Below are 14,482 nucleotides of genomic sequence, written 5' to 3'. Positions count from 1 at the left end.
TATACTTCATTAAATTACATTGTGGTTTATAAAAAGATAAATTATAAAGTGAATCGAGGGGGGGGGGGGGGGGGGGGAAATGCAAACTACCATCAAATCATGGTTCAATTATCTCGTCAATCTGAAGTGATTTGAAGTTTGGTACAATTTTCTTAAACGGATTACTACATATATTTTTCTTACAAAATACAATTGGAACCTGTTGAATAGTCAGTGATTTCTTTGCATTTTATTTTAAAATAAACTACCATGCTGACTCTGGTTAGTTGAATATGGAAAAACGGCTTTGGGGGAACTGTCAATACAAGTATTTTAAACTTGAAATGACAGGAAAATAACTTATGAATGAAGGCTGCATGCGACTTCTGCAGCCATTTACAGGAATGCAGCCTTCATTCCAGGTGTGTTGTAGACAAACTTGTCTGATTCGTTTTTTTTAGAAAACAAATTATCACTGAAAGTTATCAAATGGATAGAAATTTAAATGTGGTATTTAAGACATGTAAATAAAAATATTGCATTTTGAAAGTTCTGCCATGTGGATTAGTTTAAAAAAAAATTAGGTTGTTTTCTTGCTTTTTCTGCCACTGGTTTAAAAATCACCAGTTCCAGTGATTTTATTTATTTATTTTTTACCAGAACTGGTAAAACACATGACAAATATGTTTTACTGCACCTTGAGTTGCAGTAAAACATATTTGTTTTACAAACCTGCCCGGATATGGCAGGTTTTCATATGGAGCTTATCAGTGATGCTCAGCAGGAGGAGTGAAAAACAGCGTGTGTATATTTACTGATAAAGTTGGGAATCTGGCCAACACAACCAGATCTGCAGCGTTGGTTCCGCTCTGGATCTCTAAACTACGTTCACTTTTTTTTTTTTTTTTTTTGTCATACAGCGACGTGTAGTTGATCTTTGACAGTCTGAACAACACAGATCCGATTTTTTTTCCGAATACGACCCAGTCTACTAGGATATAGGTATCCGATAAGTATCAAATGTGACCTGAACAGCCAGGGCGCATATTAACGTCTACGTTCATCCGACTTGGAACGTCATTGATACTCGACAAACGTCACTATTCTGCGTCCTGGATTCGCGCAAGCGGAAAGAAAAGAGAAAAACAACCATGGGACGGTAATGAGGATTAAGTTCTTAATGTGCTGGCTCCAGTCGGACAACTTTAAAATCGTAAGATATGCTCCACTATTAGCATCCATGTTTACTTCTACAAACGGTAAGAACGTCTTTTTTTTCTTTTTTTTTTATGACAGTTGGCAAAACACTGGGAGCGCTCGCTACGTGTGACGTTATTGCGCCCTCTACTGCGCATGCGGGACACTTTCGGGTCGTTTGCGATTCACACTGGAGAACACATACATGTCAAGAATATTTGGAAATGTGAACGACCACGTCAAAAAATAAATCAGATTTCACAACAAATCGGAAGTGATCAGTAAGGCCTGCAGTGTGAACGTAGCTTTAATTGCTCTCCTGTCGCTCACATATTGATTTTCACACCATCAAACTATTGTTGCGGCGTGTTGTTTCTCATCTTCGGGCCCTTTTTCCATCACTGAACTCGCTGATGAAGTGTGAGAGATGGAGGGACTGAAGCACAGCTGGGTTCAGGCGGCTGACTTTATATATATAAAAAAAGAAGAAAAAAGTAATTCTGTTTCTTGAGCAGAAATGGAGAGTGTAGTTCTGTTACTGACGAACCCGCAGAGCTTCAGACCGTCACCTGAAATACTGCTGCAGGTTTTCAACTGTCACCTGTCTTCTTTAGGCAGAAAACTAATAATCTTGCTTTAAATTTGCTTATAAGTGGCCAGAAAAGCCAAATGTTTTTCAAGTTAATTAAAAGTTAGATGAAACAAAACCTTTTTTATTTCCTCAATGATTCATTAAATAACCCAAATGAAGTATTACTTCAATAATTTGCTTGGTAAATGTCAGAATATTTAGATGTCTTTTAAATGTTTTTCTTATCTTTCTGCAAAATCAGAAGCAGAGCTGTCACTGGATAATAAATTGTCCCAGAAGTTATTGCGATAAACGATATTATTTTGAGACCATTTTCAATTAATATAATGGTAATTGCAAAAGAACATATCCTTAGAGATCAATAATCTTTAAATTCTAATGATCGTCTAACACTGCAGCTGGAAGACTCTTTCAATATCCAAAATAAACAAAACAATAAAATGAATTAAGAAACATGATTGACTCTGGAAGCTTACACCACTTTAATTCCCACTTTATATTTGAGTAAATAACAATTGTGGTGATTCTAGTGAAAATAAATCTGGCAGAGCCGTGATGCCATACGTCCCTCCTGGTGCTCTAACAGTTAGCGATACAGTTGCTGCTCATTAGCTCATTCTGATTAACGCTTGAGCCAGATGCTAATGACGATATGACCATGTTTGCTGTGACATGTGAACAGCAGCTGCAGAAAAACTTCACACTATACTGTGTTGATGTAAAGACCTGCATTTAAAATATGCCTTAATTTTTTTTAAACAGAAAAAATGAGGCGATTGCACCATTAATGAAGGTGTCCAGATTGTTGCCATGTTTAAAATGAGAAATTCTGAAGTTATTTTTTGCCACCAATTACAGGACTCTGTAATTGTGAATAGCTTGTAAACAGCCTGATTTATCTGCCATCATTTCTACTATAGCTACATGCAAACTTATTTACTCTTCAGTTCTTGCTGAAACGTTCTTGTAAGACGATTTTCTTTATCATCCTGACCAAGCTGCTGGAGATTTTCTGAGTTTTCTTAGCTATGATCTCCAGATAATGTTCAGAGAGATAATTCATCAGGAGTTTCATACATCCGGACAGGTAGAGTTGTTCTGCCTGACTAAAGCTAGTTTCACTTCCTTCTGGGAAAAGCAGAGGAACAGGTGAGGCGACATTTTAAAAATGCTTTCCTCATTCCTGGCTTTGTCGAGGAAGAGAAAAACCTGCACATGTTTTCTGACATCTCATCCACACTCTATTTCTGGAAGGCAATTATCAGCTGAGTAAATGCAAACAGTAATAGGATTACATCATACTTGGTTGAATCAGGCTGCTGTGACGATTTGGATTAAAGGAAATTATTTTTGCAGTAAGCAGAGGTGGACAGAGAAACCAAAAACTGTACTCAAGTAAGAGTAGCACTACTTCAACATATTTTTACTCAAGTTAAAGTAAAGTATCTGTCCAAGAAGCTTCTCAAGTAAGATTAAAGTATTTGATACTTTAATATTTAAAAATTATATCATGACAGACCAAAACATAAAGTTAAGTGGATTTTTTTTTTAAAGAAAATGACAATTTATATAAGTAACAAAATAAAACCAGGCAAAAGAAAATTTTTCCAAATCAGTTTTTTTTTCAGTAAAAAAATGTATAAAACTTTAACAAAAAACTGCAGGTGTGTGTCTGTTGGTAGAAAATCCAGAAATTTCACTCAAGAGCAACAATACTTCATAATAAAATTACTAAGTTAAAAGTAAAAAGTTCAGCGTAGTAAAAATACTCCTAAAAGTTTATTTTTCTTTTTTCAAAAAGTTACTCAGGTAAATTGAGTAAATGTAACTAGTTACTGCCCAACTGTCTGTAAAGCGTGGCGATTGTTGCCAGAGGTGGGTGCAGCTCTCAAAAAATGTACTGCAGAAGTGCTACTAGATGCTTCCTTTGCAATAAATGATCAGACATATGCTAAATGAACTTTCATATATAAAAAGAGCTTAAATAAAAAAAATCTGCACAATAGGGCATTTTTAAAATCTGATCAGAATAATCGATTAATAGTTAGAATAACTGATTAATCGTTAGAATAACTGGTTAATTGTCTGAATAATCGATAGTTGCAGCTGTAAAATGAGTCAGAAATGTGGGCCAGCAGTAGGTGAGAACAGACCGGGTCATTCAGCACGGTGGACTGGATCAGCAGAGAGAGCAGTAAAGCTTCAGCGGCCCGTTCTGGAATCAGGGGGATGGGAACCGAGGGGAAGTAATCCCCAGGCCATCTGCTGCTCTCACTGTCCTCTCTCTGTCGTATGGGAATGTGGACTTCATGTCCCTGCACTCTTTATTTTACTTCCTGTATGAAGCTCCTTCTGTTTTTGACTCGCTGTATGAATGATCTTCTGCCCTAGTATAACTTCAGGACATTTTCTGTAATTGTTTAAGACAGGAGTGTCAAACTCTTTTTCATTTCTAGATCATGGCAGTCCTGCTAGAATGAATTGGTAAACCCATTAACAAACTTAAAATATTAATATCTGTATGCTTAAATGCTTTTTCAAATGAAATGATATTACACATCTTTTCAAACTGATCATTACGTCGACGCATTAGGATCATTGTAGGTAGAAAATAAAGGTAGTAAATTTCATTGAAAAACTCAGAAATTTTGAGATTAATTAATTTTCTAGAAAAACTTCTGTTTCAAAAGTATAAAAACATCTACTTTTTGAAGAGAATTTCCAAAAGTCAGAATCTTTCAACTTTTGAAACTCAGAAATTTCCAAGTTTTTTCTTGGATTTTTCAGATTAATCTAGGTGCAGCTGTAAAATAAGTCAGTAATGTTGGCCAGCAGTAGGTTCTGGCCCACTACAAAAAAAAATTGTTTATCTAGCAATTTTTTGACTTTTCAAGTGCAGACATTTTCATTTTCTTGAATATTTCTTAGATTTTTTTTAATGCAATTTTTTTTTACTTTTGGAGCTCAGAAATTTCTGAGTTCTTGCTAGAAGATTTCTTGGATTCATCTCAAAACGTCTGAATTCTTTTGGTAGAAATGGACTCTTCCTTTTTTTCTTCTAACTACAATGGCCTTACCAGGAACTGATCTATGATATGCAACCATAGACCAGTTCCTGTTGGACTTTTGAATTTTTTAACATTTATTTAAATCAAAATCACTGCTTTGTGGAGCAACTTTAGAAATATTTGCAATAAATTTTGGAATATTTGTGCTCACATGTGGTTTTGTTTTATTTATATTTGTTTCTCACTGTTTATTCAATGTCACATGCTGTTTTATTTTAATTATGTAAAGCACTTTGAAATGCCTTGCTGCTGAAATGTGCTATACAAATAAAATTAGATTTGTCCTGGTGTGTTTCTTGCAGTGCTTCCAGGGAAACTTAAAGGAGACACTTCTGCTTGTGCCACTGACATGAAAACCTTAAATAGCCTGAAGTCTGAGGCTATAATCCAAGTAAAGCAGATAGAGACACTTAATGGGCAGAAGTAAACTTTCAGTAGCATCAGCCACAGCTACTAATCTCTAATCAGTAAATAGAGTAATACACCCTCACAAAGATCAATAAACTTTAAATTCTAATGAACATTTAACACTGGAAACTGGAAGACATTTAAATATTCCAAATAAACAACTAAAATAAATTATGAAGTCTCTGTAAACTAATTGTCCTTAAAAAAAGGGCTATTGATACCAAGAAATTTGACAGGTATTTGATATCTGTGAAAAAATTACTTCTTTAATCTTCTTTATTGGTTCAATATCCAAACTGCTTTATTATTTTAATCGTAAACATACTGAAGTGCCAAAAATTGGAAAATACTACCAAAAAGGAAGAATCCAAAGGCTATTTTATAATTTTGTGCCTTAATATGCCGACGTAAAATTAACTGACAAACAAGAAGTGCAATCAACATTTTCTCTTCTGACTTCACTGTATTTTCCCATGAATTATTTTCTGAGCTGAAATCAGATTTTTTTTTTTAAAGGACCTCTCTGCTGCCACGCAGCGAGCAGCTGCTAAGTTATGTGTAAAACCCTGAATGTAGCGTATCCAACATGTTCTGAGCCGTCGGTAGATGTATTTCAGCAGGTCTGCGGGGTTATTTATGATCTAATGGAAGTGAAAGGGTGTTAATTTCATGGCCAACAGGTTTCCAACCTGTACGCTCTCAAAGCCACTGGGCTAAAGCTAAAAATAGACCCGCAGTCTGGCTCCTTGTAATGACACAGTCTACTCCTGCCGGCCTGCTGCTGCTGCTGTTCAGCAGATTTTATTAAACATTGCAACACACTGGGGATCTCCTAACCCACGTTTTAGGCCACTCGCATCTATTTAAATTGCAGGTGCTTGAAAGCCTTTCATGTAGGTGTTTTCCGGGTTTGGAAAGTGCTGGATTTTTGTATAAAATCCTTGAAAGTACTTGATATTCAAACTGCAGTTTTGATCTACAGCCTAAATGTGGAAAACATTATTTACTGTTGAAACCAAATATTCTTATAGATCTAATAAAAAGACAAATATTTTTCTCTCACTGCCTGAAGTTAAATCAGACTAAAATTGTCTTAATAAAAGTCAGAAAAATTAGAACTTTTTTTTTTGTCTTTTATTTTGTGTTTAAGCATTTAATTTGAGTAGGAAGGTAATTTACCTTAACACGATTTGTTTGGATTGTTTCAAAGTATTAAATATTTATTATTCCTAATGACTCAGTCACTTATTGATCAGTTTAATTGAAATAAAGGTTGGCCTATATTTTATACGTTTTGGGTGTGAAATGATTAAAACGTAAAATTTTGTTATATTTTAGTTCAGCTGTAGAATGTAGAGTACTATCACAAGACATTGTTAATAACAGTAATAAATTATATCCAATAATAGTGAATTGAAACGCTTTTCTTAGTTAATTTGTAGTGTTTTTCTTTCCAAATGTGGTGCTGAAAAAGTTTGAAAACTTACCTTGAAAATGTTTGAATTTCAATGTCGGAAAAGTTATACCAACCTCTTGAGCTGATTGTTCTCATTTTTCCTTTCACTTCACAACATTTATTTTTATTTTTCAGCAGTTATGGCATGCAACTACTGCTGCACAAGTTACTCAACAAGTTGTTGCTAAGAAACCTCTGGGTTTTGTGGATTTTGGAGCAGAGATTCCCAGAACCTGAAACCAAAGATAAAAGCTACACTTTGCAGTCAACAAAGGTCGAACTGGTTTGAATAAATGACCGTTTGTAAATGAGGATTACAACTAAACAATTTTTTTGTCTTCTTCCTGTGTTTAATTTTTCCCAATGTTGTATAAAAATGCGATATTTTCATTAAAATAGATCATACGAAGTAGATTTCACTCTTTGATCAGGGAGGGCGAGTCCCACAGAACAAGCAGGTGTATTGTTTCTCTGTGTGTTTGTGGCCTGAAATGTTTTTAATTCACCACTCAGAGGTCTGTTCTTCCTTTGAGCTTCAAAGCTCCACTTTCACATCCCTGTTAGGAGATCAAACCAGAGCCACCTCTCCTGCCTGAGTGCTCACGCTCTCAGCAGCAGGATGACTAAGGGGAAAACTCTGCAGAGAAAATTATATCTGTAATCTTTTTTTAGTTTGCATTATTGTTCTAGCCTCATTATTTCTTCAAAGTCCAACAGAAATCAGTTTTTATTTGCTGCTTTTGATTTAGATAACATTTGTTCCTTTGTTATTGCACTTTTAGACAGAAGTGCACTGCTTAGTGCGACTGGCACACAACTCAAAGCAATTGACCCTAGTATGTTTCTGAGTAAAAGTCACTGGATGATTGTGATTTTACTTTCTATAAAATCAAAGTGAACTCCATCGACACCACAGTGATAGTCAAAATAAGACAGGACAATAAACCAACAACAATATATATTGAAATAGACATGTGATCAGTATCCATAAATAAAACATCTGATAGAAATATATAGAATATTCTCTGAACTTTGTTTCAGATCCGCACAGCATTCTGGGAGATGTAGATAACTGCTCAACCTCTCAGCTTGCTAAGAAAAGTTGGTGGCATCAACTAACTGGCTCACTCTTGGTTACCTAGCAACAACCTGCTGGGTAATTAGCAGTTTGAAGTCCCTCCCCTCAAACTTTGTTACCTAGCAACATCCTGTTGAGCAACTGGTGCAACAGCAGTTTCAAGTTTCTCAGAACTGCTTAAAAATAAAAAGTGTGAAAACTGGATAAAACAGGAAAGTTTGGCAGAATTTCAGATATTTAAAACAGAAACTAATTGATAATTATTGATATCAACTGATATAAAATGCTTATAATGTGGTACGTTTTTCAACCTTAAGTTAAAACTTTTCAGATAAACACAGAACCTGTGTTTGAAAAATAAAAAACCTTACATGTTGTTTATTGAAACTGTTGGTCAAAAAATAAATTGAACATGATTTGCAACATAAATACCAGAAAAATGTTCAGCGTTTGCAATCAAAGCTGCGATTCTTGTCCATTTGCTGTTTTCAGACAGTACAGATGTGAGTGTGACATAATAATTCCCGTGCAGGGGAGCTTGTGAGCAGCAGCTTTAATCCGTCGTCACGTGAACATCACTCTGTTTTCTACTAATAGCAACAATAGCTTGTCGTCTCAAAACCTTCCTAATTGGGAAAAGCATTTTAACAGCTTTTGATCATGCACAATACTTCCTGCGCTTCATTTCATTAAAAAAAGAGGAAAGGTTTAAATTTGAGTAATTTTTTTTTTTTTTTTTGTAATTCATCCCCTGGCACAATGCAGCCGGGTCCGCTAGGTTTCAGCCCTGCTTAAGGCATTAGCTCAGAGCGATTATCCCACCGCTACCAGCAGCACGCATCCTCTCATACAATCACTCCAGCTGACACGTGTCTGACATCTGCCCCGCTTTCTGCCTCCCCGTCGCCGGGACCAGCAGGGATTCAGACCTCCATACACACGGAGATGTGTGTCATAATGTAGCTGTACTGCATTATTTCTGGCTGACATCCTTTTATGTTGACATCTTGTTTCAGTTCTATTTGGGAAAATTGGTCAAGTCTCTGCCTTTCTGGATCTTTTCTGTCTTTTGAGAGTAACTAAGCCTGAAAGCAGCATTTTTTTGTTGTTAACTGTATAAATTGGTCCTAAAAGCAACTTTGTTGTATGTAACTTTTATAAAGAATATTTTTTTACATATTTGTTGAAATGTAACTCTGTCATTACAGTATGGTATGAGACAATCTGAAAAAATCAAAGTCCTTTGCCTTCTCCCAGCATTAACTAGAAACAACCAATCAGAACCAGGAGGCGGGTCTTAGCACTGTCAATCACCCTCCCTCTTGCTCTCTGCTACGCTACAGCTAGCATAGCCTTTTGAGAATGTTAAGGCTAGTTAGCATGGCCACCAATGATGGTGGATAAGCAGCTTTTCTGTAACAATGAATTGTTTCTCTGCCATTTGCACATTTAGGAACAAATACATGAGATTGACTGATGGCGCTAAGCCCCGCGTCCTGGCTGTGATTGGCTGATTCATCTTTTTTTTTTTTTTTTGAGTTGCGTTACCATTAATTTTGATCAGAATTATTCCAGAATCTTTATTCCAGAATGTTCTGGGTCAGTGTCTTGTGCTTTAACTGTCCAGCTGCTAATTTCAGGTGAAAATACAGAATTTATAAAACAATAAAACAGCCCAACAGCATGATGCTGCCACCACCATGCCTGGCATCTGATACAGCGTTTGCTGCAAAATGCACAAATTCTCTCTGCATTTTGTCAACTAAACATGAATGGGGGATGTTTACATATTTAATTATAAATAAAAAAACATTTAAGTGTGGTTTATAAAAAAAAGTAAACAAAAAAACAATTTGGGTTTAAGATTACCGTCTAAGCATCTTGTTAATAGATCCCAACTAAAATAAAATGAGAGAAGAAATCTACTCAGTCAGTGAAACTACTCTCTATTTGACCAAAAACATTTAATTGTCTCCTTGGGATCAATAACACAATTCACACGACAATTATCTACAAATGTAAACTGCCCTTGGCTTGGAGATGTAAGCTATTTTGATAGCTTAAAGGGCTAATTACACGTCTGCTGCTATTAATGCAGCGTGTGTATCCACTTATCCCGTCTTTAGTGGCCGCTCGCTTTACCGTTGGGTTATTTTGGATTCGCTGTGACACTCATTTCATTTGCAGGAAAGCTGATTGGGCTTTCTGCAGCAGGAGTACTGCACAATAAGATGTGGATGAGTTCAAGGGGAAATGTTTCTGATGTCATAAAACTGCAAAAAAATGAACAAGGAGTTCAAAGAGTCAAAACTCTTTATTTTGTACTTGAATATTAAAATTTTTATTTGTTTTGATATTTTACAGCTTGTTTATTTGACAGCTGAATAATTAAAAAAATATTACTAATAATGCATACATACATTTTTTGCACTTTTTTTGGACTCAGACGCTTTACAAGAGAATTAAATAAATAACATATCTATTTATATGTTGTATGTATGGTGTTATTGATTTATCAGTAATATTTATTGCACGTCCAAAAAAGCATGAAAAAGTTTGATGCATTATATATTTGTTACAATTATAATAATTAAAAATTATGCAGCTGTCAAATTCAGTGGAAAAATAAGCGAAACAAATTAAACATGTAATAGAATTATTATAATTTTTATTTCATGTTATATATTTATTTTCTGTTGGGAATTTCATGACATTTAACATTTCCCACATGTCAGTAGCTGCATGGTGAAGATTTCAGCAGTTAATATTTGGTATGTTTATGATTTATTCACCCTTTAATTAAATTGCATTAACACATTGTACTTTATGTTAATTTATTCAGGGTTAATAGTAGTTGACAAATACACATTTTTTGTTTGTTTTAAATAAGAATGCAGATACAGATTTAGTAGATTGAACTGTGTGAAGGCTCTTTCTCGCTCGCTTGGTGAAAGCCCAGCCCTTCAGGTTTTGGCTGAGCGCCGTTGGCACGCCACCAATCAGGTCGCCATCAGGTTTTCAGTGACGCTTTGCAGGACCTGGCACTAGTGACACACAAGGCGCTTTGTGCCGACAGTCTGAGAGACGTGACCTGATAACAGTCTTTCTGTTGAGCTCTCAGCGTTTTATTTTATTGAGCAGATTTACAGGGCTGGACGATACGGCTGGAAAACGTATCACGATATCAGCATATCAATCTAACTATATCTGAAATACTGCCACAGTTTCTCTCCATGTTACTGTGCAGTTAAACAACTGTTAACAGTGGCGGAACCTTAAGTTGCTCCACAGGTTGTTGCTAGGTAACCAGAGAACGAATGAGTTGCTAGGTAACCAAAGAGTGAGTTAGTTGATTCCACCTTTAATAACCAGAAACATGTAAAAAGATTAACTCTATTACCTTTATCTCTGTTAGCAGATCCCCTGCTTTTCTTTTAGCTGTTACAGACCCATCATTATATATTTGAATGTGTTTTTGACACTTTTGTTAAGAAAATTGTATATAATAAAAGGTACATTGTTTTATTTGATGTGTAAATTTATTTAATTTTTTTTACTTTATTTATTCTAGTTTGTAGATTGCAAGACCTTAACACCAATATGTCTATAAACATAGTATTTACAACCTCAAGGCAATTTGCTGTGATTTGGAGACATCATCAGCTAATTTAAGGATGCATTCCATCGTCTGTATGAAAATCGTCTCATACATTTGTTTTAAGGACTGGATGATCTATAGGTTTTTATTTCAGTTAAATGAGGTTCTTATTGTGGCCAAAGACACCATTGTTTTTAACATGTCTCTAACTTGTAGTATTTGGGTTTAAATTTTAAATTAAGGCATAATTCAACGTTCAATGTGTCTGAGTGACGTAGTAATTATTTATCTTTCTATCTGTCTTGCTCACATATTTTAAACATAATCAGTAGCTTGCACAAGTAGAATAATGTAATGTATTTTGCATAATCTAAATAGAAAGCTGCAGGTCTTTTGTCTGAAAAGTTTTCTGATTGCTGAATTTGATTGAAGTGTTTTGATGATTAGCATTAAGATCAATTGTTTTTCTTTGCTACTTAGCAATCTATCCATTTGTTCACATATACATTTCTATGTTTTCAGGTGAAATGATGCATTCACTCTCTTGAAAGTCTTGTTTTATCTTGTGCCATGATTAATCTTGATTAGTTTTTAATCAGCTCCTTTTGTCTGTAAGAACAATTTATCATTGTTTCTATTTCTCATTGTGTTTCTCTTCTAGTAATAGAGAAAACTTTAACATTAATAATTTTTTCATCTTTTTGTTGACTTTATGGAAGACGATTATAGGAATTAGGTTTTTGTAAACTGTTTTTTACATTGTGGATCAGCAACTTAATTGTTAACACTGAGTCATAGTTGCCATTTTGATGCTATGCAACATAAATATTTATTTATATGTATTTTTCACTTTTTATGGCAAGGTTTACCATAAAAGCAAACAATAATGAAATGTTATGGTAACTAAACTAGTGGAACTTAAATATTAACTTTGATTTAATAAAAAATAGAGGAACAGACAACAACGAAAACGGCTAACTGTCAAGTGTTAGCTGTTAGCGCTAACAGTATTAGCTTAAGTGTTAGATTAGCAAAAAAGATGGCTGAAGAGCTTGACTGATATTATTTGTATTATTTATTTTATTTTGTAACTATATAGTAGAATCACTGGGAGAATGCTTACTCCAGTCCCTTTAATTTTCTTTATTAAATGAATTAATTTCCTGCTGCCTCAGGAGAATTTACGAGCATTTAGTGAGGCAACATTTTCAAAACAAATTCTGTTTTATTTTATTAGACTACATAAAAATTCAAAGACATTCGCGATAAAATTTTTACAAGTGTGAAATGTTCCAAAGATAAATATTTCTTAAAACTGTCAAATAAGTATGTTTTCTGTTTGACACATTGACTAACTCAATGTTTCTTCTCCTTTTTCAGTAAAGAAAGCCAAACTTCATGGGCCGCCAGGTAAGAACCCATTCAAATTTTCTCCTTTATTCACATGCGTGAGTAAACGCATTACCTTTATAGGAAGCCTCAAACTACCGCACGATTGGACATTAGATGCATACATTCACAGGCTATTTTACAAAACTGCCTCAATTCAAAGAGTTACGACGTTTTCAGAAACACTCTTCAAAAGTTTTGGTCTATATTTACCTAATGGCATGATGCAGTGGAAGAAGAAGAACTGTGCAATAAAGACAATCCAATGAAAAGTGGGATTTCAGACAATTTCTGGCACATTAAAATGCTGAAGATCTTAAGATTTAGGGAAATTCTGTTTACAGATACTTCATAATCAATTATATTTCTATTGTGTGTGTTTTTTATTTCCATTTTATCGAGTTTAGTTTTATTTTGAATATTTAAAAAATCTTCCAGTTCCAGTGTTAAGTGATTGCTACAAAATTATATATTACTTTAAAAAGTTCTCAAAACAACATGGCAATAATTACTGGGAGAATGTATCTTGCATCAAAATTTGCTAGTGACAAAACTGTCTTTATAACTATACCTAAGATTATGTTTTAGTTCTGCACTGTGTTGACGTTCAGCAAACATGTTATTCTGGCACAAACTGTGACCTTTTGTGATTCAATAGTATAATGTCTAATGTCTACTTATTGCATTATATATATTTTAGACCTAGATTTCAATGAGAAATCGAAGTCCAGCTGTGTCACAGTTGGACTTCCAACCAGCCAAAGTGTTAGTCATGTTATGCAATCTGCTTTTCTCCCAATGAAGTCCATTTTTACTATTACTGTAAGCCATGTAAGAAGCATGACGTTAATTCAAACTGTTTTAAGAGGAGATGCAAGAATGGTCCCCTCTTCCCAGCCAGTTTACGTCTTAAACGTCTCTTTAGGCTGCAGCTGTTTGTCCCTTCCACTTCTCTGCAAGCGGTGATGAGGGGAGAACAACAGGAATGAGTGGGAGAATAAGAAATCAAGCTGTAGGAGGAGGGAAGGAAAATCAATAGATCATCACAGACAAAGGGCCACCTGCTAGCCTGAGATGACAATGTGCCATTCATTTACAGAGAAAAATCTTTCAAGCTCTTTAGGAGACAAACAGCACAGAGATGAGCAGTTTTAAGGAGAGGAAATAAGGACATGTCATATCTTTATTATTTAATGGAAAAGCTGCGTGCAATTTGACATTTAAAAATAAATTAGCTTAACGACAATTTAGGAAAAACTTGTTTTGGCACTAGGATGAGCTAATATTGAAATTGCTTTATTTTGCAAAGCTGCAATGGAAACACTTTTTTTCACATCAAACAGGTGACATGATCATCAACAGGATGTTACTACTGGCAGAAACTACAAAGCAGATGACGACAGGAAGTGGTTGGGGGATGATGGCACAGATTATTTTGAATTACTTACTGCATGAACAAACTTATTCACATGTGAAAAATACATTACATCCATTAGTGGGAAAATATACAGAGCTTTTTGCACATTTATAATGGAAACTCTGATACTGATGCTGAAAAATTGACTTATTTTAAAGTGAACAAACATTCACATGTGATTTTAATTTTGTTTCTTATTTAATGGTAATCCTGCAATTGCAAAATTGTGATTTTTCAATATTAGCAGAAAAAAGACAACGTTTTGCGCATGTTTGTAATAAAAACACAGCTACTGATGCT

The 14,482-nt window shown here is 34.7% G+C and overlaps 1 protein-coding gene across 1 annotated transcript in view; it reads left to right on the top strand.

Moving 5' to 3' along the window:
• Window positions 1-14,482, top strand: part of LOC106947472 (uncharacterized) — a 146,982-nt gene that overhangs the window by 3,704 nt on the left and 128,796 nt on the right. Inside the window, exon 2 of the mRNA XM_015032488.1 lies at window positions 12,757-12,786. Coding sequence (XP_014887974.1) covers window positions 12,757-12,786 — 30 coding nt within the window. The remainder of the gene's footprint in view (window positions 1-12,756; window positions 12,787-14,482) is intronic.

Source organism: Poecilia latipinna, unplaced genomic scaffold (genome assembly GCF_001443285.1).
Source record: "Poecilia latipinna isolate Pla-1442-1.1 unplaced genomic scaffold, P_latipinna-1.0 Scaffold243, whole genome shotgun sequence".
NCBI lineage: Eukaryota > Metazoa > Chordata > Actinopteri > Cyprinodontiformes > Poeciliidae > Poecilia > Poecilia latipinna.
The sequence above is the reverse complement of the archived record's forward strand: the minus strand, read 5'-3'. Positions and strand labels throughout refer to the sequence as shown.